Raw genomic sequence first — 24769 nt, 5'->3', positions numbered from 1 at the left:
AAGTTACTAACTCACTGGAACCATGAGCTCAACTGTGAGGCTAAAGGGACATCTCTCAATTCTGTGATAATCCTATTCCTAAATGGCCAACAGTTCATAAAAGGAGTAATTACTAATAACACAGTGTTGAACTAGACTGGCCGTCATTTGCTTTAAGAGCAAATTCAGGATGTTTCGCCCATACTCCTCATGCAAGAAGTGGGCTGTCCCAAAATAACTCCTGGGCAAATCCAAGTTTCTGCATAATTTATGCAAATGAGGTCCTCATGACCATAAGTTATGTCCAGGTGCTTTCACCTTTCCTACATGTACCTACATGTTCAAGATGACATCCGCAGCTTTTACAGTAAGGGGAATACAACATGATGCATAAATTATGCAAGTGAGGTCCTCATTAGCATAATTTTTGGCCAGGTGCATTCACCTTTCCTAATGGTACCTACATCTTAAGGATGCCATCCGCAGCTGCCACGGTAAGGGAAATACAAGTTAATGCAAGAATTATGCAAATGAGGTCCTCATTAGCATAATTCATGGCCAGGTGTGATCACCTTTGCTAACGGTACGTACATGTCAAATCTGACATCTGCAGCTTTTCCGGTAAGGGAATTACAAGTTTACGCATAAATCATGCAAATGTGGTCCTCATTAGCATAATTTATGGCCCGGTGTGTTCGCCTTTCCTAAAGGTACCTACATCTCAAAGATGACATCCGCAGCTTTTACGGTAAGGGACAGACAACTTCATGCATCAATTATGCAAATTAGGTCCTCATTAGCATAATTTATGGCCAGGTGTGTTCGCCTTTCCTAAAGGTACCTACATCTCAAAGATGACATCCGCAGCATTAACGGTAAGGGACATACAACTTTATGCATACATTATGCGAATTAGGTCCTCATTAGCATAAGTAATTGTCAGGTGTCACCTTTCCTATAGGTACCTACATCTCCAATATAACATCGGTACCATGTAACATAAGGTACATATAACTTTCTGTAATACCATTAGTAGAGGTACCCCTGACATCTGCTTGGTTTTAAGTCCCAGACATGGGAAGTCTTATGTTACAGCATGACCTAGTTCTTGCTGGCCCTGACAGAAAATAACCAAAAATTGCATAAAAAAATTGCAAAATAAATCATTTTGAAGTAGTGTATGCCAAAAAAAATAATGGGGTCCTTTGGGTAAATATCCAATGCACAACTAAACCAAATTTCAGGTCCTCAGGTTTCAACACCACGACACTGGAGGCCATCATGTGCGACTTTTGTCTGAAAATGACCAAAAAACCTCCATAAAATCATTTTAAAAACTTATATCACAAAAATTTTAAAAGGATCTGGGGGTATACACGTACTCTACCTGCATACCAAATTTCAGCTAATTTGGTCGACGGACGACCGACAAGAAGCGATTTGAAGGTTTGACAGGAGAAGAAGGAGAAGAAGAAGAAGAAGGAGAAGAAGAAGGAGAAGAAGAAGAAACCTGACAAAAACAATATGTTTCGTTGGCGAAACATAATAATGAATGCATCTTACATAACAGATTAAACTTTTTCCCGAAAATAATTTCATTGGGTTGGTAGAACATAGGATATTTGGAGTTTGGGATTACGTTCTCGCCACGGTGAGAAGCAGTACTCCAGTCAGAAGCTCTATCTGAAGAAGGTGTCTGATAGACACCGAAATGTCAGCAGGTGAGAAACTCCAAATATCCTAGATTCAACTTTTGATTCAGATTTCAATCCAGCTTAACTCAAACTGCTACTTCACCATGATAATGAAACATGCCAATAACTAGCAGCCATACTAGCATCAAGCATAGACATCTATGTATTTGTCCCTATCGTTGACTGTTGAAAATAAGTAATTCTGCCTGGAAATCTGAATAGTGTATTGTTATATTTTCTATTACATGAAAATTGAAAAAAATGAAAAAATGACAGACTCACTGTGACCAACATACCATCAAATCAACAAATAATGACAGCTTAGGCAGATTTTACACCAAAAACCTGTTTTATTTGCTTTCTATCATTAATGTGCGATTTAATAACGAATTATTAGAATACTGAGTACTGAGTAACACAAATTTTTATGTAGCAATTTTAGAGCTAAAAGATCATTTTCTCTTAAGATTTTCAGACCTTTTCTGGTTTTCTACATCATATTCTATTAAACAAGCACTAAACTCCAGAAGAGCACCGATAACACACAATATATGTCGCTGTATCAAGACATCAAATATAAAATTAAAGTAGCCCCAAATGTCTGTTACTGACATTACAAGGCTATCATTGGTCGTCGGATACTTCCGTACTCTTCACGCGGAGGATGACGGGAACAGACGTGCACGGGATCATCCCCACTTCCGTGATCACCATGGCGATGAAGTTTGCGGGCGTGATGTCGTACACCAGGTTTAGCAGGTGGAGGGAGTCCAGTTGGCGCCAGTTCTCAAGATGGCACTGTCTTCTTAAGGGTACCAGGTCGGCTGGGTCACCTGATTTGAGACGTTGGAAAGTCATTAAAAGGAAGACTTCTTATGATCTTATGACTAATAATTGTGCATATTATTTCAGCAGTAATTTTACAACAATAGGATCATAATTGTTACTATTCAGCATATAGCACCCATTAGGAAACAGAGGGTTAATTATTATAAGCTAGGCCAATTCAGCAAAATGTAGAAATGCAAAATAATCAAAGACATAAAATGCAACTATTTGACAGACATGCAGCAACTCTCTCATTAGTCGAACCACTAATTGCCCTTCTCTCATTGGTTGAACTGCTAATTGTGGACAGGCATGCAGATTCTGTCTATTGTAATCCATCCATACTTTGTATACAAATAAGTTTATATGCAAAGAAAATCACACTACAGATCAAGAGGACTTCATATTTTGCATAGATCGAATTTGTCTGCAGTTTATTAACTTTGATATAATTACTCACCTAACTCGTTGAACACGAAGGAATCTGTCTGTACGCGCTCGCAGAACTTGTATGTTTCGCAGCACACCAGCACAGGAACGTTACACGCCTTCGCTGTCATGGCAACCAAGGAGGTCCCCACCCTTCCCATGACAAAGCCGTTGGCAAGTAAGGCGTGAGCTCCGAGGAGCACTTTTGATACCTAGTTATGTAAAACAGATAAAAATCTTACAACATTTGTAACACAGTAGCACAGGTAAAAAGCATGAAATTTGAATCTTATTACTTACATGAGAATTAAGGCTAAAATTCAAGCAGAATATCATGTATAGAAGACCTATAATATTTCTAGAACGATTTTTGTGACCAACAAATCAATGGATGACATCCACCGGGACCCCCAAAACTGATGCGAGCGCGCGAAAAAAAAGTTTGGCAAACAAACAGAGTATGGTATACCGAACAAAAGATTCTTCATTTTTGTTCTTTCACATCTTCTTCTTTGATTGTGGAATTGACTTAGGTATTCTATGAGATTAGTATCCATTTTTGAAATCTTTTTGCAATGTACAGTATATATTTGCTCAATTTGCAGCTGCTTTGTGGAGTTAACTGTACGGTGAAAAACTTTTTTGGAAGCAGACGAAAATTGATGCATGAGCGGGTGGCATCCAAATAATCTAAATAACATGGCATTAGTGTTAGGGTTAAAACGAAGACTGTACCTCCTGCATGATGTAGGAAACAGCGTTGATGAGTACATAGGTACACTTGATGCCGTGTCGCACCAGTCTTCTCAACGTCTCCTTGCCCTCGAACTTGGGCCGCCCGTCAACAACAACAACACTGAACTTCTTCCCACTGTCATGGGCATCGCACAGGACCTTCTTGATCAGGGAAGAACTAGAGAAATATAAGGAATATATTCGTCAGATTAGTAAAACACTGGATAACAAAGTTCTTTGTACACAAACAAGTCTTTGTACCTAGCAAACATTTCGGTGACCGTCTGTCACCTTGCCAAACATGACAGAGTTAAAGAAATCAGGAGTAACATTAACCTCTTTCACAGTAGTTAAGTCAAGTCAAGTCAAGTCAAGTCATCAACACAGCATACTTACTAGCCATAGACTAGAATGACATCCCCATCATGTATTTTGGACAGGGTGTAGGTTTTGGAGATGGCCTCTCCTGCTAGTAGGATCTTTTCCTTTATAAACAGGTCAATGCTTTCTTGTAACTGCTTCTTGGCCTATAAAAGAAAGACAAAGACATTCAAATTAGTTTTAATTCAAGCTTTGGCAATACTGATTTGATCATATGGATGGCATTCTCTGAGCACTGCAAAATTGATGAGAGCATGTGAAGAAAAAAATGTTGTCTTTATCATGAAATCTACGTGGTCAAATCTACCAAATAATAATATCTATATTTTTGCTCTTTCTCATCTTCTTCTTTGACTTTGGACTTGACTTTGGAATCCTACGACATAAGTATACATTTTCCGATATTTTTTTTTCAACTTATGGCATTTGTTTGCTCATTTTGCAGCTGTTTTGAAAGATTGACAGTATGGTTGCAAACTTTTTTGTGGAAAGGTATGAAAATTCATGCGCGCATAGATGTCATCCATATAATCAAATCAGTATAACCTAAGAGACAGCTAAATTTCAATGAATACAAACATCTATAGTTGAACAATTAATTCTAATGCATCAGTATTCCTTTCATATCACAAAACTTACCTCAGCTTCTGGGATGTCATTTGGTGAATGGTTTATCTGCCATTTGATGTACTTGATTGCATTTCCCATGCTAACAGACAGGGGGCGACACTGTGTGAGAAAGCTGTAGAAGGAAAGAGGGAAGGCAATGAATTCAAATGTGCATTAAAAAATCCCTCTATACTTAAAATAATGTATGTTCCCATCCAGTGTTAAGTATTAGCTTGAAAAGTATTTTGTTCAAGAGCATATATGGCTTTCTAAACTTCATGTCTAGATACATATTCATATAAATATTACACAGGTAAAAAATCTTCTTACCTGATGTAAGGCTTGATCTTAGCATCTAAGTCTCTTGAGAGGTCCTTATCGGTAGGTGTGGTATAGTCTGCTATCACCTGTAAGAAAAGTTCTTTATTATTAAGACATTCCACAACTACTTTCTATTGCTGAAAAAGTACATGTAATCCATTAGATTGACCACCTTTATCAACATTACAATGCACCAAAAACATATTACTGAAGTATACATGAAATGTATACTGCAAATTCATTTCTTTTTGCAGATTTGTTTTCGCAAATGTAGAAGGGAAAATGAGTTTTTATAGTGTTTTGAGTTTGCAGTTAAAATAACTCAGTAGCACACTTAGTCTAGTATTAGTAATACACAGGTAAATAATGCATATTCTTGCTGTAATGAATTTGCAGTGGAGACATCACCGTAAAAACGGTGAAAATATAATGGCCGTGAACATTTAAAGAATTCCTGTAGACATCTTTCTTTCTTGTCAAGACTGTAATATGCTTATGGATTTGAAAGAGTAATATTGCATAAAAACTACTTTAAGAAGATGAAATCGAGAAGCGTTTACCTTTTTGAATGCTACCAGCAGTGCAAGACATCGGGAGTTGGAACCACAGATAATGCCATTGGCATACTGGAGTCCTAGCTTCAAGATCGCACTGTGGATTCCTCCTGGTGAAAAACTGTGGAAAGCAGAGCAAAATCAGCAATACATCTTGTTTGTTTATTTGTTTGTTTGTTTGCATACCAGGTAATTGACCTCATGGCGTAACACACCAGGTTTGTACTGAACAGTACAAGTTTCATATCCAGTAGAAGGTTCATATCCAGACAGATCTACATGTATTTGATCCACTCACCTCCCAACAATAGGAAACATGATTAAATTTTCCACTAGATTAGCCATACAGTACTAAGTAATACAGACTAACAGAGTGAGCATGTTTTGTCTGAGAGTTGTCTATCAACTATCATTGTATCTTGTCCATTAAACATTTGAACTGCACTCATTACTAAGGGGGTAAAGACACCTGAACTGTAAGATAACTTAAACAATAGGAAACATCACTAAGGGGGTACCGATACTACAACTGGAAGATGCTTTTTGAAGGCCGTTTTAAGGCCGTAGGGGGTGAGTTGTTATCCACTGTGCTTCAACTTTCAAGTACGGTACTGGAAGGCAGAGCCCATCCCTCTCCTCCCACTGCTTTTTACTTCCCCAACCAGGTACCCATTTCTACACCTGCTAGGAAAATCGTGTTAGGCGCCTTTTGAAGCCACATGCTTGGATTTGAAATGACTGCACAAGGTATGTAACCTGTTAACATGCTTCCTGATGCCTTCCCAAATGATAAACTTATCTATTGGAACAAAAATGTAGCACAAAAACATGTAGCATTCATCCTACCTAATGTTCTTGGTGAGGGAGGTCTCTCTCTCATACTGATGAAGATGTGAGAACAGCCCAACTTTTTTCTGAGTCACTGGCCTCTGTGGCACCTGCATGGACAAAACAACTGTTATTCTCTAAAACTACACAGGTATGACACCAACTTTTCTTTTTTTATCTATTGGTTTGGTTGTTCAAGACACACAGCCAGGGCTGCCCAACTAGCCTATGGCTATTACAAAGGGCTAGCCCTGCTGACAAAGATAAGACATTACAAACAATGGAATTTTAGATGGTCAGTATAACGAGCCAGAAGTAATAACAATACATGTACATATCAAAAATTATTGTATATAAATGATTTTAAAAAACACATCTATAATTGTATCTACATCGAGAGGTCAGGGTCAGTACGTCTACATTCACAGTAAGCAGAAAAATTAAAAAAGTGAAAGAAAGTGATCTCAAACCAGTTTATCTCAAACGAACATGTAGATACTGTACAAAGCGTCTGTCTTCTCTGTCATGACCAGTGGAAGATATGCTAATCTGTTCATTGTGTTCATTTGAGCTAAATTGGTTTGAGATTACTATCACTATCTATCACTATCTATCACTTTGACTTCATGATTCTCAGTTTAAACCATGAATCGGCTTACAGTAATTCACTTTATCTTCACGGTAGCAAAATTTCATATATAGACATTTTTACTGAACTTAAACTTCATGGTGGCAGCAAGTGATTTACAGAACGGATTTGTGAAGGAATCATAAATAATAACAACAGGTTGTTTCACGGTGATGGTAAGTTCATGGTAAGTTCATGGTACAGAGGTGACCGTGAAAACAGTGAACATAAAGTTACAGTGAAACAAGATTCTCATAAATGGTGCAACTTTACCCTTTGTGTCTCCAGTCTTTTGGCCACCTTCTTCTGAACATTGGGATCGTCCACCAGCACGTTTGCCCGCACTCTCGGCGCCTCCTTCTTGGTCACTTGCATGGACGGCGAGGACGGTATGTTGCTGTCGCTGCCTGTCCGAGGTTTCTGGACCGTCCCAGCATCCTTACCTCCCCCCTCTCCCCCTTTTTTACCCATCTTGGCTGCTCTGTCTGCCTCCTGGAAATAACAACAAGTTTGCTTAGCACCAGGCTGCAGTTCCTTTCATTATTGCCAGGAGGTGTTGGTACACATGAGATTCTAAATGGGGAATGTTAACTTGAAATTGTTACTTTCTGACTTTTATGTTCAGTTTGGCTGCTCTCTCTGGGAGTCTCTGCCCCCTGGAAATAAAAACAATTTTGCTTTGCATCAGGCTGCAGTTCCTTTTGCTATTGCTAGAGGGTGTTGTTGCACATGAGATCCTGACATACCAAATCCTACTTTCTCGACTTTCAAACATGTTTTCAATTTCATGATGAAATTTTTGGTACTGTTGCTTTCTGCCTCCTAGAAGTGATGAAACCTAAGTCTAAGTATCAAGCTGCACTTCCCTAAGATGCTGCTAGGAGGTGTGCATGTATGGCACCTAGACTGCTAATGGTAAACTTGCCTGTTTAGCTCTTCTCTCTGCTTTCAGTTCAGCTTTGCTCTTCTGTGGTTTTGTTACATCTTGACCTCCTGCACCTGACCCTTGACCTCCATGACCCTGAGGTGTGGCCTCAGACGACCTCTCTACTTCACCCTCTCCATCTTTCCCCTTCTGTTTCTTGGCTCTTTTCTCCTTCTTTCGTTCCTTTCTGCTGAGTTGCTTCTGTTCGGCTTCCGTAGCCTCGGCTCCTGGGTTATTCTGGTAAAGATGTCACATCATACATTTAAATGCATCACATATTTTTGAATGTATCCTAAAGGTGGTAAGGTGGTCTTATGGTTACGATTGTTGACTTAGAATCTAAAGGTTCTGGGTTTGAATCCAGAGCAGACCCCAATGCCCTTAGAAAAAGCACTTAACACCTATTTCCTCACTCCACTGAAAATGAGTAATGTCTGTATTTGAGTAGAGCCACACCATACTTATTGAAAAGAGTACGGTCCATCAAGGCGTGAGTGGACCAAACATTACAGTCCGATCTTACACAGCTTTCACTTACGGTACTGTACAAAACTGGTGTGTTACGCCTAAAACTGTAAAAGGCAGTTGACCGGTTTTGCAAAACAACATGTTGAACATGTGCAATTCTAAAAAGACAAAGTGGGCAATTATGGCCATTACAAAGAAATAAATGATGCTGAGCACATCATCAACACATATTTTCACAGCATATTTGTGTATTTCTATATATGATTGAATATGATTTGACTTACTTGTTCATCCATTCTGCTTCATGGGATGACCTAACTCCGAGCAAAACTGTGTAAAAAGACATTCAAAAATATAAACTTTTCAGCAACATGTGCATGTACTATATCTTATAAAGTTTATGTCACTTATAAAATAAATACTGATGCGCAAAAAAAAGGTGGGAGGGGGGTACATGCTGTCAGACAATACGGCGTTTGATTCCAGTATCGTGACATCCTTTGAAACGTCAACTTAAGATTTTTCTGACCCTAAAAAATGTTCTTAAACGTTGTCTTAATGTACCGACATCACTTAAGCAACATTCAGGCAACAAAAGATAGATTAAGTCAGACACCACACCTTTCATCATATCATCTTTCCGCCATGCTGAAGCATTGCATCATGGTGAAACGGAGGGTACCAAGAAGCAAAATGAGAACACAGATGTTCAATTTGAAATCTATCTTAGGGCGGGTCAACCTACGTAAATGGTGAAAATATTCCAAATTCATATCAATAGAATTTTGGTATCTAAAGATCTCACTATAATATCCACTTTATCTAATATTTGTGAAAAATACTAACAGCTAATATCCTAAAAACCCTAGAGTACCCTAACTCTGATCACAACAAGCCCTCGGTAAGAAGAATACATACGACTTAAGGGGGGAAATGTATATTAATATATTTTTTAAGCTTTATTTATCCCATCAAGATATTTTGAATTGGCAAAATATATATCTAAAAATAGATATTAATTCTATGTTTTGAAATTTTACTTTATGGGACTTAATATGTAGTTTTAAGGATATTTTATAATATTTTTTACCTATCAAATAATGATTATCTACTTAGCATGTTTGGCGCGTGATGCGGAAGGGGTGGATAGTATCACGTGACCCAAAAGTTACAACATGGCGGATCTTCAGTGAACCAGATTTGCGGATCTCATTTTTTTGCAAAGAAAACTTCGTTTCACGTCAACTTTTCTCAAACCAAGGACAGATTAAAGAACTTAAGACGTTTGGGACAACCTGGGGGCTTCATCAAGAAGGTCAAGATGCATTTTTCAATCCCGGATACGGCGGAATGCAGCGACGAAGGGGGCGCTTACACGGTAAGTTGTCGTTGGAAAAACCAAGTTTGGAATTTTTGTTGTGTTGTTTTTTGTTGTGTATTTTGTAGCGGTTGTTGATTTCTTACAATTTTAAGTACTTTCCTCAGATTTTAAGGATCGTCAGATTTATCTTGTCCTAAATCCATGTTTTCTAGTTAGCAATACTCTAGCAAATTATTGATGAATTCAGTCAACATATTTGGTCAAAACTAGCTACGAACTGGTTTCCGGTAACTCTAGTAAATCGTAGGATAGCCCAGGATTTTGTTTTGCGTAAATTTTTGTCCCCAATACACTAATCAGTTATTGTTAGCATGTTGTAGACTTACATATTATTGTTTTTCTTGCACTCTTTGCTAGTAGAAGGACCCAAATGAAATAACTCAAGAAAAAAAAGTACTTAATCAATTATGATTTAAGGTTTACTTGAGGCTAGGGTTAATCATGACTTATTGCCTTTCTTCTTTTTATTTCGTGTGATTGGGTATTTGATCTCATTTCCGAGACATTTATATTTATATCTATATCCAAGCTTAAGCTAATTTGGAGACAGCACGATATATATGTCTGTGAAATAGTAGATTGTAAAGAATCCTGTACGTTAAAGTAAGTTGTAATCAAGGACATGATATTGTCCTTGAGTTCACAGAAATCAACCTACTTTTAGGGACAGTATTGTCTAGACAGTGCGCACTGTTCACTGTTAGTGTTACCCTTAGCCTGGAAGCGTAAAAGAAAGTGGAATGTCAGGAAATCCGGCCAACCCAGCTTGGACCTTAAAAAAGAGCAATGAACCCAAATTCTATAGGTGTTTCCTTTTTTGTATTCTAAAATGTCAATAATATGCTGGATACGGTATTGTAATAGTTTGCAATAGTACCTTTAATTCTTTATCCTGTATATTACTTAGCCAAACCAAGTATCTACTAGTAGGTAAACAAGCCAAAAATCAGATGCACAGCTTAAAATTTGGGGTGCACAAAAGTGCATGTGCACCCAGTATTTTCACTCCTAATTAGGGATAAATATCATCTATCGATGCACAGTATAAAACAAATTCGATAAGGCTAATAAGTATATTTTATAACTAGTACTGTAAATTACAGTTTCTAATTCTAGAGCAGTAATGAGAATAGAGCAATCATGATAGGACAACTCCCTCAGGACTTGTTGGTAGAATGGAGAGCCAGTTGGTATCTGGTTCATTTCAGTGATTGACTACAGCTGGGATAGGATTAGGACCATTATCATTAGGAGAAGTTTTCAAGTTTAGATACCAGGATTGAGGTGTTTAAAAATTCACTTTTCCCTAGAACTATCACAGAGTGGAGTTTGTTGCTACCAAGTACAGTAGGGGAATCCTCACTAGATAATTATGCTTTAACATAAGGAACGCTTGCAGCTATGGTTATGTGTGACAGGTCGTTCAGTGTGATATAACCAGCTGCTGTCGTACTGCGTGCCTGCAAAGCTGGTGTGTTATGCCGAAGGGCAGTTATACCCAATACCGATATACAGATACAGAAACAAGCAACATACATGTTTGTGTTGTACGGTGCCGTTTATTTTATTTTATAAAAAATGCCATATGTATATGTTTAATTGTTGTGTCTCTTAAAATTTAGATTTTTTCCTGGAGCTCTAATATTTGCTAGTGGCAAAATATGTGTCATTTTGCTTTTTGTTAAAATTTCAGTCTGACTCAGTCTGACATAACATTGATTTTCTACAACACAATCAGAGGTTTTGTTTGAGAATGACTATATTAGGAAGTGCACAGCTGTTATGACTTCTACAATAACTATATATCTTGAACTATTTGCTGTATCCTTTCTAGGGTGAATTCATGTATTACTACTGTGCTAAAGAATTGTTTCAATCGTGAACGGTTAACACAGCACTTTCCCCATCTACCATAATATTCAAGTCCTTTGAAAAATAAATGAATTCACAGTATGTTTTCTCCATTCCCTTTTCTAGTGTAGGTCTGTGATTCAGCATTGAGACCAGTAAATGATTATGATCAAGTGATAGTCAATAAAATACTTGGCCAGATCCACTTCATTTACATTGATGTTCAATATTGCAATCATACCATATGGATCTACATTTTATTGCAAATTCTGACCTTTATTACCTTTGTTGGTGTCAAACACATGTAAGTTGTGAAACATTAACCTCCATTTAAACTTGAATAACAAGAAGTCTTTACTTCCAACATGTACCAACTAAAAAAAAGAAAGAAAAATAAGCAAGCACAATCAAGCAACCTTCAATAATTTGTAGGTAGAACTAGGCATGTACAGATACAGCTTTCTTTTGGAGCTTTTCAAAAGTCTATTATATTTTTCATTTTGTAAACGTGGGCAATTTTGAACATTGGAAGAATACTGTTGTGTACATCTAAGACAAATTTGAAACTTTGCTTGGTACATTGTGTCATCTCGACCTTTGTCCCCAGATATTTGCCCCCCAGGTAAAGGTACATACATTTGTATAGTGCTGCCATATTGATTATCCTTTAGTGTTCTTTTGAACACCTTGTCACATTAAGGGTGTATAACTTGTATAACTGAACTGAATTAGTATACATATAACTGAGAAATAGATATATGAAATTGTCTCTACATCTGCCATTAAAAAGTAAGAAATTTCTTTAATTCTTGAAACATTATACTGTGACACACTAGCACATTTGGTTGGTGCCAGTCCCTGTATAAGTAAACTGTCTATGTTGACACTGTGCAGGCCTGAACTCTATGTGGTGATAATGTGTAGCTGGCATGCTGTAAAACTAATTTGACTGTTTGTTCAATATAACATGTCATAAATCTGTAATGTTACTGTTTGTTCAATGTACATGTAAATCTTGTAGTGTTTGCGGAGGTTTCATTTTTTAGCTTTTTTCAATAACCTTTCTAATGTGAATTTATAATTCAGCGAATACGCGTTTCCATTCCAATGTACATGTACGTATATTTCTACTGTACTACTACAGAATTTTTTCAACTGTTAACATTAAATTAGAAACACTGAGTAGTCTTCATTTCCCCTCCTTCCAAAAATAAACACCCCAACAAAATTCACAGTAGTACATTGCAACATGCCAGAAAGTACAATTTGTCAAAGTTAGTTTATTTCAATATCAAAACGCACTCTTGTACTAAGGCAGGGCTCAAAGTCAAAGCAAGTTTTTTTCCCATTTTCCTCCTAGGATACACAATGCCAATAAGCTTGTTCATGCTTTGAAGTGTGCATGCGCAGTGTGATGTATTATGTATAATATGTACTTAAAGTTGAAGGCCCCTTTCAATAGTAACCTACAATGTATCCCCATTATCATTCCTGCTACAAGTGCACATTTCAAACTGTGAACTATCTAGCTTATAAGTTATATATACTAACTTCCTTTTTCCCTCAGGCCTTCAACATCCATGTGAACGGTGTGGCCCACTGTTCCGTCCGCTACAGTCAACTGCACCACTTCAATGAACAGGTGGGTGAGGACAATTATATCAAGGTTTTATAATTATAAGAAATAACTGTTCTCCAACTCTAAAAATTACACTCACCGGAATTTTCAACCGAATCACTCGGTCTTCATCAGCTATTTGACCCAAGTGCTGTAGACACGTTTGGTGAACAGTAAATTCTCATTATGTACTTGATCAACTCAGATGAACTTTCAAGTTTCATGCTATTATATCAAGGATTCTTGTCTTTTTTTGAAATAACTAAGTGATGTTGCTCTAGCCTCATGGAAGGGAAACATAATGTTTTTGCTCCATTTCTTCCTCATCTTTTTCTGTTCCCAAACAAATAAGGACCTGGTCAATGACCTGAACCAGATGGCTTTCACCATGGTTGTTGTAATATTATATCAAGGATTCTTGTCTTTTTATGAAATGATTAAGTGATGTTGCTCTAGCCTCATGGAAGGAAACATATTGTTTTCGCTCCATTTCTTCCTCTTCTTCTTCTCTTTCTGTTTCCAAACAAATAAGATCAATGACCTGAGCCAGATGGCTGTCACCATTGTTGTTGTAAAGTACCAGACACCCTGTGGTGTTCAGTTACACATATGATGTAGCAAGTGGCAGGACAGAGAAAGAGGGGCTGGTCACTGTGTATACAAAATGTGTTGAGAAAGAATAAAGAGAGCTGTAGTTTGTTAGGCCAGACCATGTGAAGGTAAACATTATGTATTTGACTGCAAATATTACTTTAACAGTCATAGTATTTTGCATGAATTTCTTTAATATTTTTCAGATGAAGAAAGAGTTTGGACAGGCAAACCTGCCCCCCTTCCCTCCCAAGAAGCTCGCCCTTTTCACCCTGACCCCCCAGCAGATAGAAGAGAGGAGAGAACAGTTGGAGAGGTACATACAGATAGGTAAGCCAATTATTATATTTCACTCCATACCACAGGTATTTGGAGAAAATACATTGTTTTGGAAAGGTGGACAAGTGAAATATGCTGCATTTGCTTGCAAATACAGTATATGCCAATTATTTGTATACCTTTTTTCTGTATATTTCGTCTTTCTGTATAGAATTCCAAAACACCAAACCATTTACCATTCACTCAATTGTAAAAACAATGCATATCTGTATAGCCCATAATCGTAAAGTTCGGGGTATTGTATAGAATCTTGTCCGATTTTATCGTAAAATGACCCACAACTACAGGCTAAATTTTGGATTTGAATTGTTGTTTCGGGAGTGGGGACGCCGTCTACCGTTCAACAATCACATTCTTTTGTTACTCGCTATTGTCATGCTTACAAACAATCGATATCGGTGCCTTTGACATACGGTGATCTCATTAAAAACCTGTTTTTCAAGACTCAAGCGACGAAAGTTAACAAAAATACGAACAGAAAAACACGATTGTTGTCGGAGCATTTGAGCCTCTACGCTGTATTTTGCCGCGAATTACAGTTATTTGTGGCCGTATTCGACGCAGAACCTATTCCTTACATTCTTTCCCCGTGAAAATCCTGCTTATGTAGCGTAGATGAATCGTATTTTACGTCGCGATTTCAGAAAAAAATAAAGCGACGAAGGTCTGGTGACGCTGGGCGGCCATCTTTGTTTACTCATTGATATGCATTTTTCTACGCGCTGATTGGTTTACGTCATAAAAACCTGTGCTCTGATTGGTTGACTGTAAGATTTCACGTGATCAACATGCGGCGGGAGTTTTTTATTTGGCAGGAGTTTCCCACGCAGTTCAGGCTTATCTGAACAAAATGGATCGCGTATTTAATCCAATATGGTGACGTTAAGATCGACGAAAAGGTCGGATTGTACTTTGATTAAAATTTTGCAAAATAAAGTTGCGATATCGTTAGTGTAATTGTGTGTCTTGCCCAAATCCAATTCGCCCCCCCCCCTCCCCTCCTTCGGGACGTCAATATCGCTAGTTCGGACAGTCGTATAGTTCGGGGAGTCGTATAATTTGCGCTGACAAATGGGCTATACAGATATGCGGAATCTACTGTATCAGATATGGGTGCCATATTTGGATATGTGTGCCATATTTGGGCATGGGTGCCACTATATATCTAAAGTCGAGGAGAAGATCAGGATCACAGTTGTATTTTTTTTCTTCTTTCTGTCCAGTGAGTCAAGACCCAGAGATCATCGGCAGCGACGTCTTTAACAGCTTCTTGAATCAAGCTCAACAGGTAAGCCTTTCTTATAATAAGTACTTTTGATTGTTAGCAGTTTATTGGTATGTTGAAAAATTCTGAATCAGGAAATTTCACAAATACTGTTGCATAATTATATTTGTCAATGTTTCTAACCTGCACAAGTAGCTTAATAAAGAACAAAATTGTCACATAACAACATCAATGAAAAGTTATGAGGTGTATGTATGAATTTGTTGTTAATGTTGTTGTTGTAAATTTATATATGTAAAATCCATCTGAATGAGGGGCATGCAGCCACTCTCTCATTGGTCGAACCACTAGTTGCAATGCTATCATTGGTCAAACTGCTGATTGTGATGGACAGTCAGGATTGGTCTATTTGTGAACAGTAGTGTACTAAAGGTAACATCTGTTGATTGACATGTAGGAAACCCAGAAGGCGGAGCCAGAGTCAGTAGAGCTGGATGTTTTCTTAATGAACGGCCACAAGATTTCAGTAAGCATCATGTCTACAGACCAGACAGACGATGTCTTGGAGGTAAGGAGTTCTCTTTATTCTTCCCTTTAAAAATAACAAGGAATCAAAGATCTCTTTGTCAAATATTTAGGGCTTTTATGACTTTCAAGTTGGTTTATTCATTATTGTGAATACCTCGCGGATTCTTTCCATCTATTTTCCCATTGACTCTTATAAGGCACCAAACATGCATATAGGAATGAATTGAAAATAGGAAACCTTTTGATGAACTCTTTTGGGACCTTTCTGGGACCATTGACCTAATTTCCTGTCATTGTCGCAACATGCCGAGGAGTAGGATGTGAAAATAAGTGTGGAAACACGCAAACACAGACAAACAGACACACCAAAACAAGACATCCCATTTCATGAAGGTTATTATAAGATGTTCTTAACATGTTGTTAAGGTAGCCTACAGCTCCCAAATTACTTTTAGTGCAATATGGAATGTCTACATTCCTAGTTATTGCTATAAACTAATACCATCATGTATTTTTTCTGTTCAGACGGTTGCCTCCCAGATCGAGCTCTCAGACGACTTTGTCTACTACTTCGCCCTCTTCCTGGTGAAGAAGGAAAAAGATGGTGGGAATTCGAGTAAGTGTTTTATATCTTAGTAGCGTCGTGTTGGTGTAATGGTTAGGGTGTTTGGCCCAGAAACCAGAGATCCTGGGTTCGAATCCTCTGACATGCCACTGATGTTGTGCCCTTGAGAAAAGCACTTAACACGACGCCTCACTCCACCATGGTGTAAAATGGGTACCTGACTTTGGCTGGGGAGGTAAAGGCGATGGAAGGAGAGCAATGGGCTCCGCCTTCCAATTCCGTGCCCTAGACACAGTAGATAACAACCCACTGCCCCTATGGCCTCAAAAATGCTATGGGACTACCTTTACTTTCTTTTCTGAGAAAGTGTTGTTATGACCTGCCTTCATGCACATTCATTGCCGATTTTCCTCTTTAGTATGTACATGTATGTATGATTGTTGTTGTTTTGATCGGTACTTTGTTCTATCCCCAGTTGTGAGGAAGTTACAGGAGTTTGAGTCGCCCTACATATCACTGAAGACTGCCGAGAGTGAGGCCAAACACAGAATAGTCCTGAGGAAAAAGTGAGTTCCCTTTGTCAGATATGAGTACTAGTATGTGGGGAGAATTCCCTCGGGGGAATTCTAGGGAATTTCCGTCCGGACTTCCGCTTCCCAGCATTCCCCCGGCTTCCGCCACTCAACAGAGACGCGCTGCTAGAGAAGTCTTCCTTCTTCGTCCATAATCTGTCCGCTTGTGCTCAAAAGATGGCCTCAGGAGCCGGCAAACGTAAGACAAGGAGGCCCGTGAGGTTCAGGGACGACTACACCCTCATGGAGGAGGAGACCACCCGGCGGATTGATGCCATGACAGCCGAGCTTGATCGTCTCGAGTCGTCACTGAGAGAGGAGATTGCGTCCCTTACCAGCGGGTCCACATCTGGTAGCGACACAGCTACAGTCCCTGTAGCTCAACTTGTAGCAGCCCATGGTTCAAGTCCTGGGGTCAGGATATCTCAGTTGGGGCTGCACTTTTTTTATAAGGGATGTAAAATGGGGTCCCATGTTCGAGGAGGACCTGAAGCACATTAAAGGGGGAAGGGCTAGTAATGCCTCCCTGTAAAAATATACCCTACTGGTACTACTGAAACAGTAAGAAAACTTACCTATGTGCCACTAGGTGCTACAAGGGTCTGAACGAACAAACAAACTTTGTCAGATATAGGAGATAGCGGATGACTTCTTTACTTTTTTTATACAAATCTTATTTCTAACAACTTCTTTACTACGGAATCCATAGCTTTTGGGAGCCAAGCATGGACAACGATCTCCTTGACGACAGGATAGCGATGAACCTGCTGTACGTCCAGGCAGTGAACGATATCGAGCGAGGCTGGGTGTTTGCCGCGAAGGACGTCCACAAACAGCTCACGGCACTCCAGGCCAAAGGCTCCAAAAAGGAGGTAAAGGAAACAAGGCCCCATATGTTTCTTTTAGTGCTTTTATTGATACTTCAATGCTCAGGTCCATGTACATTAAATGAGTAATAATAGTTTTGGACTTGTACCATTTTATACCAATATCTCAATTCTATTGGATTTTAAAAACATTTTGTGGCATAACATTTGAACATGTTGATTTTGAAAAAAGGAATTTTGCTTTGAGGGAAATGAAGTCTTTATATTTGATTATTCGATAAAGTATGAAATGCATTGTCATTTAAAAAATCGATTGAATCTTAGCATTCCAGTAAATGTGCCAGCCCTTTACAGAGCATTTTGTCATAACTGTTACAAAAATTAGTGATCTATTAATGTCACATTTTTCCGAAACATTACAGAATGTTGACCACCAGTTCCGTTTTTTCCACAGTACCTAAAACTTGCCAGAACACAGAAGTCGTACGGTTTCATCCAGTTTAAGCCGTGCGTCACAGACTTTCCTCAGCCAAACTGCCCCGTCATCGTGAGCGCGGGAAACCGCGAGTTGAACTTCCGCATCAAGGTCGCCAACAACCAGGTCAAGGAGGGCATCTTCAAGGTCACACGAATGAGGTGTTGGAGGATAACAACACAGGTGGGAGATCATACTGTTGTTTTCTCATGGTGTGAGACCTCTACAATATTGTAACATATGAGGGTGATTTGAAAGGAATTCACGTCAAGTGTTATTTTATAAGAAACTCTTTTTATCGAATGAGCTGAGTAAAGTAAAGGCACATATATCTTCTCTGAGACTGAAATATCTTAATTTCTCGTTCAAAATTTTATGAGCGACTGAGTTAATTTCAAGATGACCACACGCTTGAAAGTTCAGTTCCTGTTTAAGAGCTATCCTGAACATCTGAAGAAAAAATTTAAGTATTTCAGTCTCAAGAAGAAGCCTTTGTGCCAAATTTCAACAATAAGCTTGTTATGAAACCACTTTCATCAGTTTTTAACTCGCCCTCCTATTTTTTATCTAAATAAGTGACATAGCATTCCAAAAGTATGTACGAATGTTGATATTGTTACAAAATAGATTTTACAATTTAGAATTTCTTTTTTTGGTAACAGATTCCTGAAACTAACGGTGCTAATGCCCATGGAGATAGCAAGGACTTGAAACCCAAGTTGGAGGTGGCATTTGAGTACTTGGTTGCAAAGGACAAACTGCAATGGATCACTATTGAATCTGACCAGGTAAAGTTTTCTCTGTTTTTAGAATTGGTAAGAAAATTGTGACAATGATACAAAAGCTGAACTCGAAGGATAACCTAAAATGATAATTGCCAGATATTGTTCAGAAAAAATGGCAGAATTTGGACAATTTAGTTGAAGCGTTGCATTTAGTTTCTTTGGAAAGTTCTGCTACCAAGAGGTGTGTCCTGTACAATATACCTTGGGGAGGTTCAGCTTAACCATGGGCTGAGGTTTCAGCCAATCAGAGACTCTGTTTTACCTAAAGAAAAGATTTAGGTGATTCTCTGATTGGCTGACAGCTTGTTAGAGGCCACGCCCACAAAAGTGGAAACCTCAGCCCGGTTTAGCAGAGCTTCCTCAAGGTATATTGTAGGCTGTGGGCAAGGCTCTGTGTAGGAGAATGAGTAAGAACTGACTTTCATTTTGCTGTAAAACTTTTCAAATTTTTGGATATGTTTCCAGAGGTTGTGATTTTGTGTTTCTAACTGTTTGTGCCCCCCTCCCCACAGGCCATCCTTATCAGTATGTGCTTACAGGGGATGGTAGACGAACTTATCATGAAAAAGCAAGGAGGAAGAATTAAAAGGGTAGGTTGAGTTACCCAACTTTTTTTATCTTAAATTTTTTGTTGAACTACAGCAGGAATAAGCTAGACAAGTATATTTGCCAGTATCTGTGAAAACAACACTTATGGAAGACATGGGGAGGAAAATAGCGTGGATTTGCTGGCAAATGTTGAACCTTTCATTCTAAATACCAATTTTTGGCTCTAACTTTTATTTTGTGTTTATTTTTGTTTGGACAGCCGCAGGACAGGGTTAAGCGCAGTCAGAGCAGACAGTTCCTGCGGAAGGATGGGAAGACTGCCCTCCCCAAGTCCATCTCAGCCCCGGGGCACCTCGGGACTCCCGACACCAACGGAGACGAGAACGTGAGTGCCGCGCAGAGGGCGAAGGACTCCGTACGCAGGATATCGGTAAGTTTCATTGGTCAGAGGTGTACAATACTTGTTCGCGCATTGTTGAACCTTGGGAAATGCATAGAGGGCTTACAAATTTTTTTGTTGTTTGATTTTTTTTCTCACTTTTTCATGGATGTTTTTCAAGACTTCTCATCACCTCCATGAGAAATGGAGGTATAGTTTTTAGTAAATTTTACTCTGTGTGTGTTTGAGTGTATGTTGGCGATGATATTTGGTATGTTGTGAACCGGAAGGTCAAGGTCTATTTTGGGCCTCCTGATGGTTGACCTTGGTACTGCGACTTGGTTTTTGTATCTTTGGTCATGGACGTGCTGTTGTCTTGTTCAGTATGTAATTTTGTTATCATACACAGTTTTTATACTTTTCATATACTACAGTGTATATAGTTAACTTGAATTTGGACAATATTTATGATATGAATCAAATTTTCTTTCCACTATTTATCGAAAACAGTAGGGTGTGATGACCTGGTGTGCTTGGTTGAAAAGACCTGCCGTGTCGAGGCTGCCGTGCCATTGTACGAATAGCCCTGAGATAAAATGGAGGCCAATGTTTAGGGATGTGGTTGCATTTTGCGGAGCCTAATGCTTTAGTTTTTATTTGCCTGTATGTTACATACTTTTCCCTGCCGTTGTTCCATAGGACAAGTTCTCATCTGTGACTCTGAAATCAACCAGTCGGAACACGCGCGGGCCGGCGGCGCTCGTGGAAAACGATGTGTTCGAAGATTCCTACATCGGCGATGACGACCTGTGATGCTGATATGTCATTCATCAATATTACCTTCCAAATTTTGTAAATTCCAACAAAAAGAATTGAGAACAATTTTTGCACAATAAAAAAATAGCCACCCTAAAAGGCAATGTACACTGGGAATCTTTTATAGAAGAGTCTTGATATGTTTCAGAACATTCATTGATAAAACCATAACCTGAATGTATTGACCCACAATTTTGTAAAGGAAAAAATTCTAACTGCCTTTTTGTATGATTTTTCACTCCCAGTACAGTACGTGTAAATGTGTCAAGATTTGTGGTTGGATAATATCAATTTGCGTGGTCTACTTTCAATTGGTCAGTAGAATGTGTATAACAAAAACTGATTTGCTAAATGTTATAAAAATACTTTAGAGTATGATGTTACGTTGAATAATGTTAGATAATTCTGATGCAATTTAGTTGAATTTTAGAAACTTAAGCTATATTCTTGTTAATAGCCAAACATTTTATTACTTAGATCTATTTTTCGTCTACTAATTTTATGATTCCTATAGATTGACTGTTGGCAATTTGAATGTGTCCTAAGAACTGATGTGTCAGCTGTTACGATTGATTGCTTTTGCTCCATACATACAAGAGCCACATTCAAATATTGCTATTACATGTATATGCAATATACCCGGCATTATAGTTTATGCCATATGAAAGTTAAGTCATATTTTGTATACTATTGTTACTTTATTGTGTCAAAATTCCTTGTAATTAAAAGAAAAACACAGTGTTAGGAGTCACATATCTCAAGAATGCTGATTGGTCAACATCATGCCCTTGCCTTATAACTTAAAAGGTGGTAGTCATGTTACATGGCAACTGATTAGTTAAGACTTGGGCTGTTGTTGGTAGATGTATGCTGATTGGTCAACATCAGGTCTTTGCCTTATAAGGTGGTAGTCATGTTACATGGCACCTGATTGGTTGGCACTGAGGCTGTTGGTAGCTATTAATTGATTTTCTAACAAAAAAAACAGCAATCTTTTCTTACAATTTTCTATTTTAGCTTGTACCAAATCCACTTGACCTTCGAGTACTTTATCCAGAGTGTTACACTACAGAAAATGTAAGAAAAATTGATAAATAATGTAAAAATGTAATTCTTATTTAGAAGTTGTTGTGCCTTGTGTAAGATGTGAAGATATGGTTTAGATTTACAAAAAGGCACAGGTACAGAGGTGTTGCCAAAAATCTTACAGTGGACAATTTACATGTATTTGTGTTTGTATACAAGTATAGTCTCTATCTGTTCAGTATAGTACAATACACCGTATTACATGTTAGTAATTCCTATGTGGCACCTATATATGTATGTGTCAGGGTGGAGATTGGAATATGGCAGAATCGGTAGAGATTGCGATCACAATCTCTACTGATAGAGACTGTGTTTGGGATCTCTAACTGCAGGTACATGTGCCTGTAGAATCAATGATTTTACCGGTAGAATCGGCGATTGTACTGGCAGAGATCCTGATTGTGATCTCTAGCATTAGAATCACATATTCTTGTCTCTGACAATACACAATGTAACAAGCAAAGAGTGCATACATGTAAAGCCATGTTGATTTGATTATATGGATTAAGTAAGTATTCTTGAGCACTCAAAACCACATGTAACCAGTTTGTGTAATGTTGCATGTATAATCACATTTTTAGGAGGAATACTTTTTCACTCAAATTTTTCTTGCCATAATACCCAATAGGCCAACACATGACCAGTTTATACATATAGTACTGTGCTGTATTCTTTAACATATCAATGCAACTAAATGTAGTGTTAGTGTTTCTTTTTTAATCATTATGATTATACATAATAACATCAAAATTAAGGTTATGTATGAACATTTTCAAATTTCCTGTGTAAAATATTTTAGATTTACCACTTATTTTCTGAAAATATTTCCATTATTTGCAAAATTTGAAAGTCTTTAAGTTTAGTACACAAAATACATAGTTGTGGTTCATAATTAAGGATGAAAATTACAACATGTAACAACCTTCAAATGCGAACATTTTTGTAATGTAACTGTATGTAATATTTTGTCGTAATAGCAATGAAAACTTTCAAATTTTCACTTTTTGTAGGACCAACATAGTTTTACATTATATGGTACTGAAGTATATTACATACTGTCAGCTACAAATACATTTAGCTTACAGTGGTTTAGAAATCTAAGGGGCTCCTTTAGTTATACCAAGATTGTGCTACTTTCATCCTTCATTCTTAAAGACATCCTTCTCAACTGAAAGATTTAATCTAACTAAGGTTAAGTCTGATTTTCCAATGTTGAAATTTGAGGTTTTTCGAATTCGATCATAACTTTTTAGCTACTTTTCTCACTAACAGTGCCACTTATTATTAAAGTCATTTTGGACTGTTGTTGATTACAATGTAAATTGGTATTGTTGCTGCATTCTGTATTTTATCCCTTATGCAAAGACATGTTATTGCGCATGATTGTAATAATGTATACACTATGTCACTATTTGAATAGTTCTCAAATTTGTATAGAAATAGTTTTGCATGTAGCATTATGTGATTAGGTTGAAATTTGCATTATATTTCATTTACCAACAACAAACGATTTTCTTCCATCGCTATATTTTCAATATAATTGTTTCAAGAAAACGTATCCGTCGTATTTAAGTTTTCATGTTGATATAACATATTATTATCGTATGGTGCAATTGAACTTATAATACGCCTATTGCAATATGTAACTGGCATTGGCAGTACAGTACAGTACAGACATTCGCAAACTAATACTTGGCCCAATAGCAAATTGAAGAAATCAGCTTCCACAAAAAGATTTCTGGATACTGGTATATTTGAGTAATACTGATGATTTCTTAAGAGTTTTTAAGAGTTATTCCAGACTATATTTTCCGATACAATAATTTGTTTGGGCGTCTTAAACGCCCGTAAAAATCTACCACCATAACATTGCGGTTCCACATAGAGCAACACTTACACGAGCCCCATCTAGCGATATTAATACAAACTGCAGGCCGGTCGCGTGTAGATCCTGATGTTGGATGATGAAGCTTACCCTTGGCATTTACTAAGCATGAACTTCCTCTCGTCTACAAGTGGCATTAGCTCCGTTTCCGCGTGTGTTTCACCAACGTGCCAAATGTACATTATTGGGCTTGCAGCTATATATAATCTTGGATTGTTTAAGACATAACGTACTTTGGTTCTTACGCATTTCTTGGAAAAACGAATATTCAGTGGGTGGAGTTCTCAGAATAAAGAATATATTTTGCGGAGTTCGCGGAAATGCAGGTTTATGCCGAAGGGGTCTTGAAATACTTGCAGCTTTGATACCCGCGGGTTTGCTTGTAGGACTAGTATTTAGCGAAGGCCAGAGAAGGAATTCGAAACCACTGTACGTGCACAGAACGATAGCAAGGAATAGTCTGGGCTATATGATAGCTAGCTAATCTCCAAGCAGATCTATCGGTGGCAATGACACGAATGGCAAAAGCAGTCCAACTGGCCCAGTACTGTTTTTGCCAATTGGATACTTTCATTGTTACCGATAGTACATGTGCTTGCCTTGGATAGTATGGGCTAGCCTCGTCAGGACAATTTTGCGCTGTGTTTTAAACGCGGGTATCCGTCGTATTAGAAGACTGTTTGTGATTTTTAGGGTAAATCACAATAAGCCTCGCTACAAAAGAAATATCAAAACGTCATAGAATAAACACGTGAATAGTTCCACCAGGTTGGTAAGCCACTGGACAACTAAGTTCTTTGCACACAAATTAACTAAGCCTTTTGTTCAAGACCGACGTTTCGGTGACCTTCTTCAGTTAGTACGCACTGCAGCTGGGTGTCGCTGCTAATAATTTTCAGAGCGAATTTAATCGCAAAA

At 38.1% G+C, this 24769-nt stretch overlaps 2 protein-coding genes across 2 annotated transcripts; one reads left to right on the top strand and one right to left on the bottom strand.

Annotated features, from left to right (window-relative positions):
- Positions 1 to 2003: 2003 nt before the first annotated feature.
- Positions 2004 to 9106, bottom strand: LOC136424086 (translation initiation factor eIF2B subunit delta-like). Its single transcript, XM_066412508.1, has 12 exons — positions 9001 to 9106; positions 8664 to 8709; positions 7912 to 8148; positions 7260 to 7478; positions 6377 to 6468; positions 5537 to 5651; positions 4986 to 5062; positions 4686 to 4788; positions 4062 to 4192; positions 3666 to 3843; positions 2962 to 3142; positions 2004 to 2506 (listed from the first exon to the last, which is right to left on the bottom strand). The coding sequence occupies exons 2-12, from the start codon at positions 8673 to 8675 to the stop codon at positions 2298 to 2300; spliced, it is 1554 nt and encodes a 517-aa protein (XP_066268605.1). The 5' UTR covers positions 8676 to 8709; positions 9001 to 9106; the 3' UTR covers positions 2004 to 2297.
- A 429-nt stretch (positions 9107 to 9535) lies between these two features.
- Positions 9536 to 21499, top strand: LOC136424100 (sorting nexin-17-like). The gene is made up of 13 exons (XM_066412528.1): positions 9536 to 9757; positions 13179 to 13253; positions 14027 to 14150; positions 15383 to 15447; positions 15842 to 15952; positions 16438 to 16528; positions 16953 to 17043; positions 17759 to 17921; positions 18331 to 18534; positions 19014 to 19139; positions 19649 to 19726; positions 19945 to 20115; positions 20764 to 21499. Exons 1-13 carry the CDS (start codon positions 9701 to 9703, stop codon positions 20875 to 20877), a joined length of 1470 nt encoding a protein of 489 aa, XP_066268625.1. The 5' UTR covers positions 9536 to 9700; the 3' UTR covers positions 20878 to 21499.
- The last annotated feature ends 3270 nt before the right edge of the window (positions 21500 to 24769 follow it).

This window comes from Branchiostoma lanceolatum, chromosome 18 (assembly GCF_035083965.1).
Source record: "Branchiostoma lanceolatum isolate klBraLanc5 chromosome 18, klBraLanc5.hap2, whole genome shotgun sequence".
NCBI lineage: Eukaryota > Metazoa > Chordata > Leptocardii > Amphioxiformes > Branchiostomatidae > Branchiostoma > Branchiostoma lanceolatum.
This window is presented reverse-complemented; position numbering and strand designations above follow the sequence as displayed.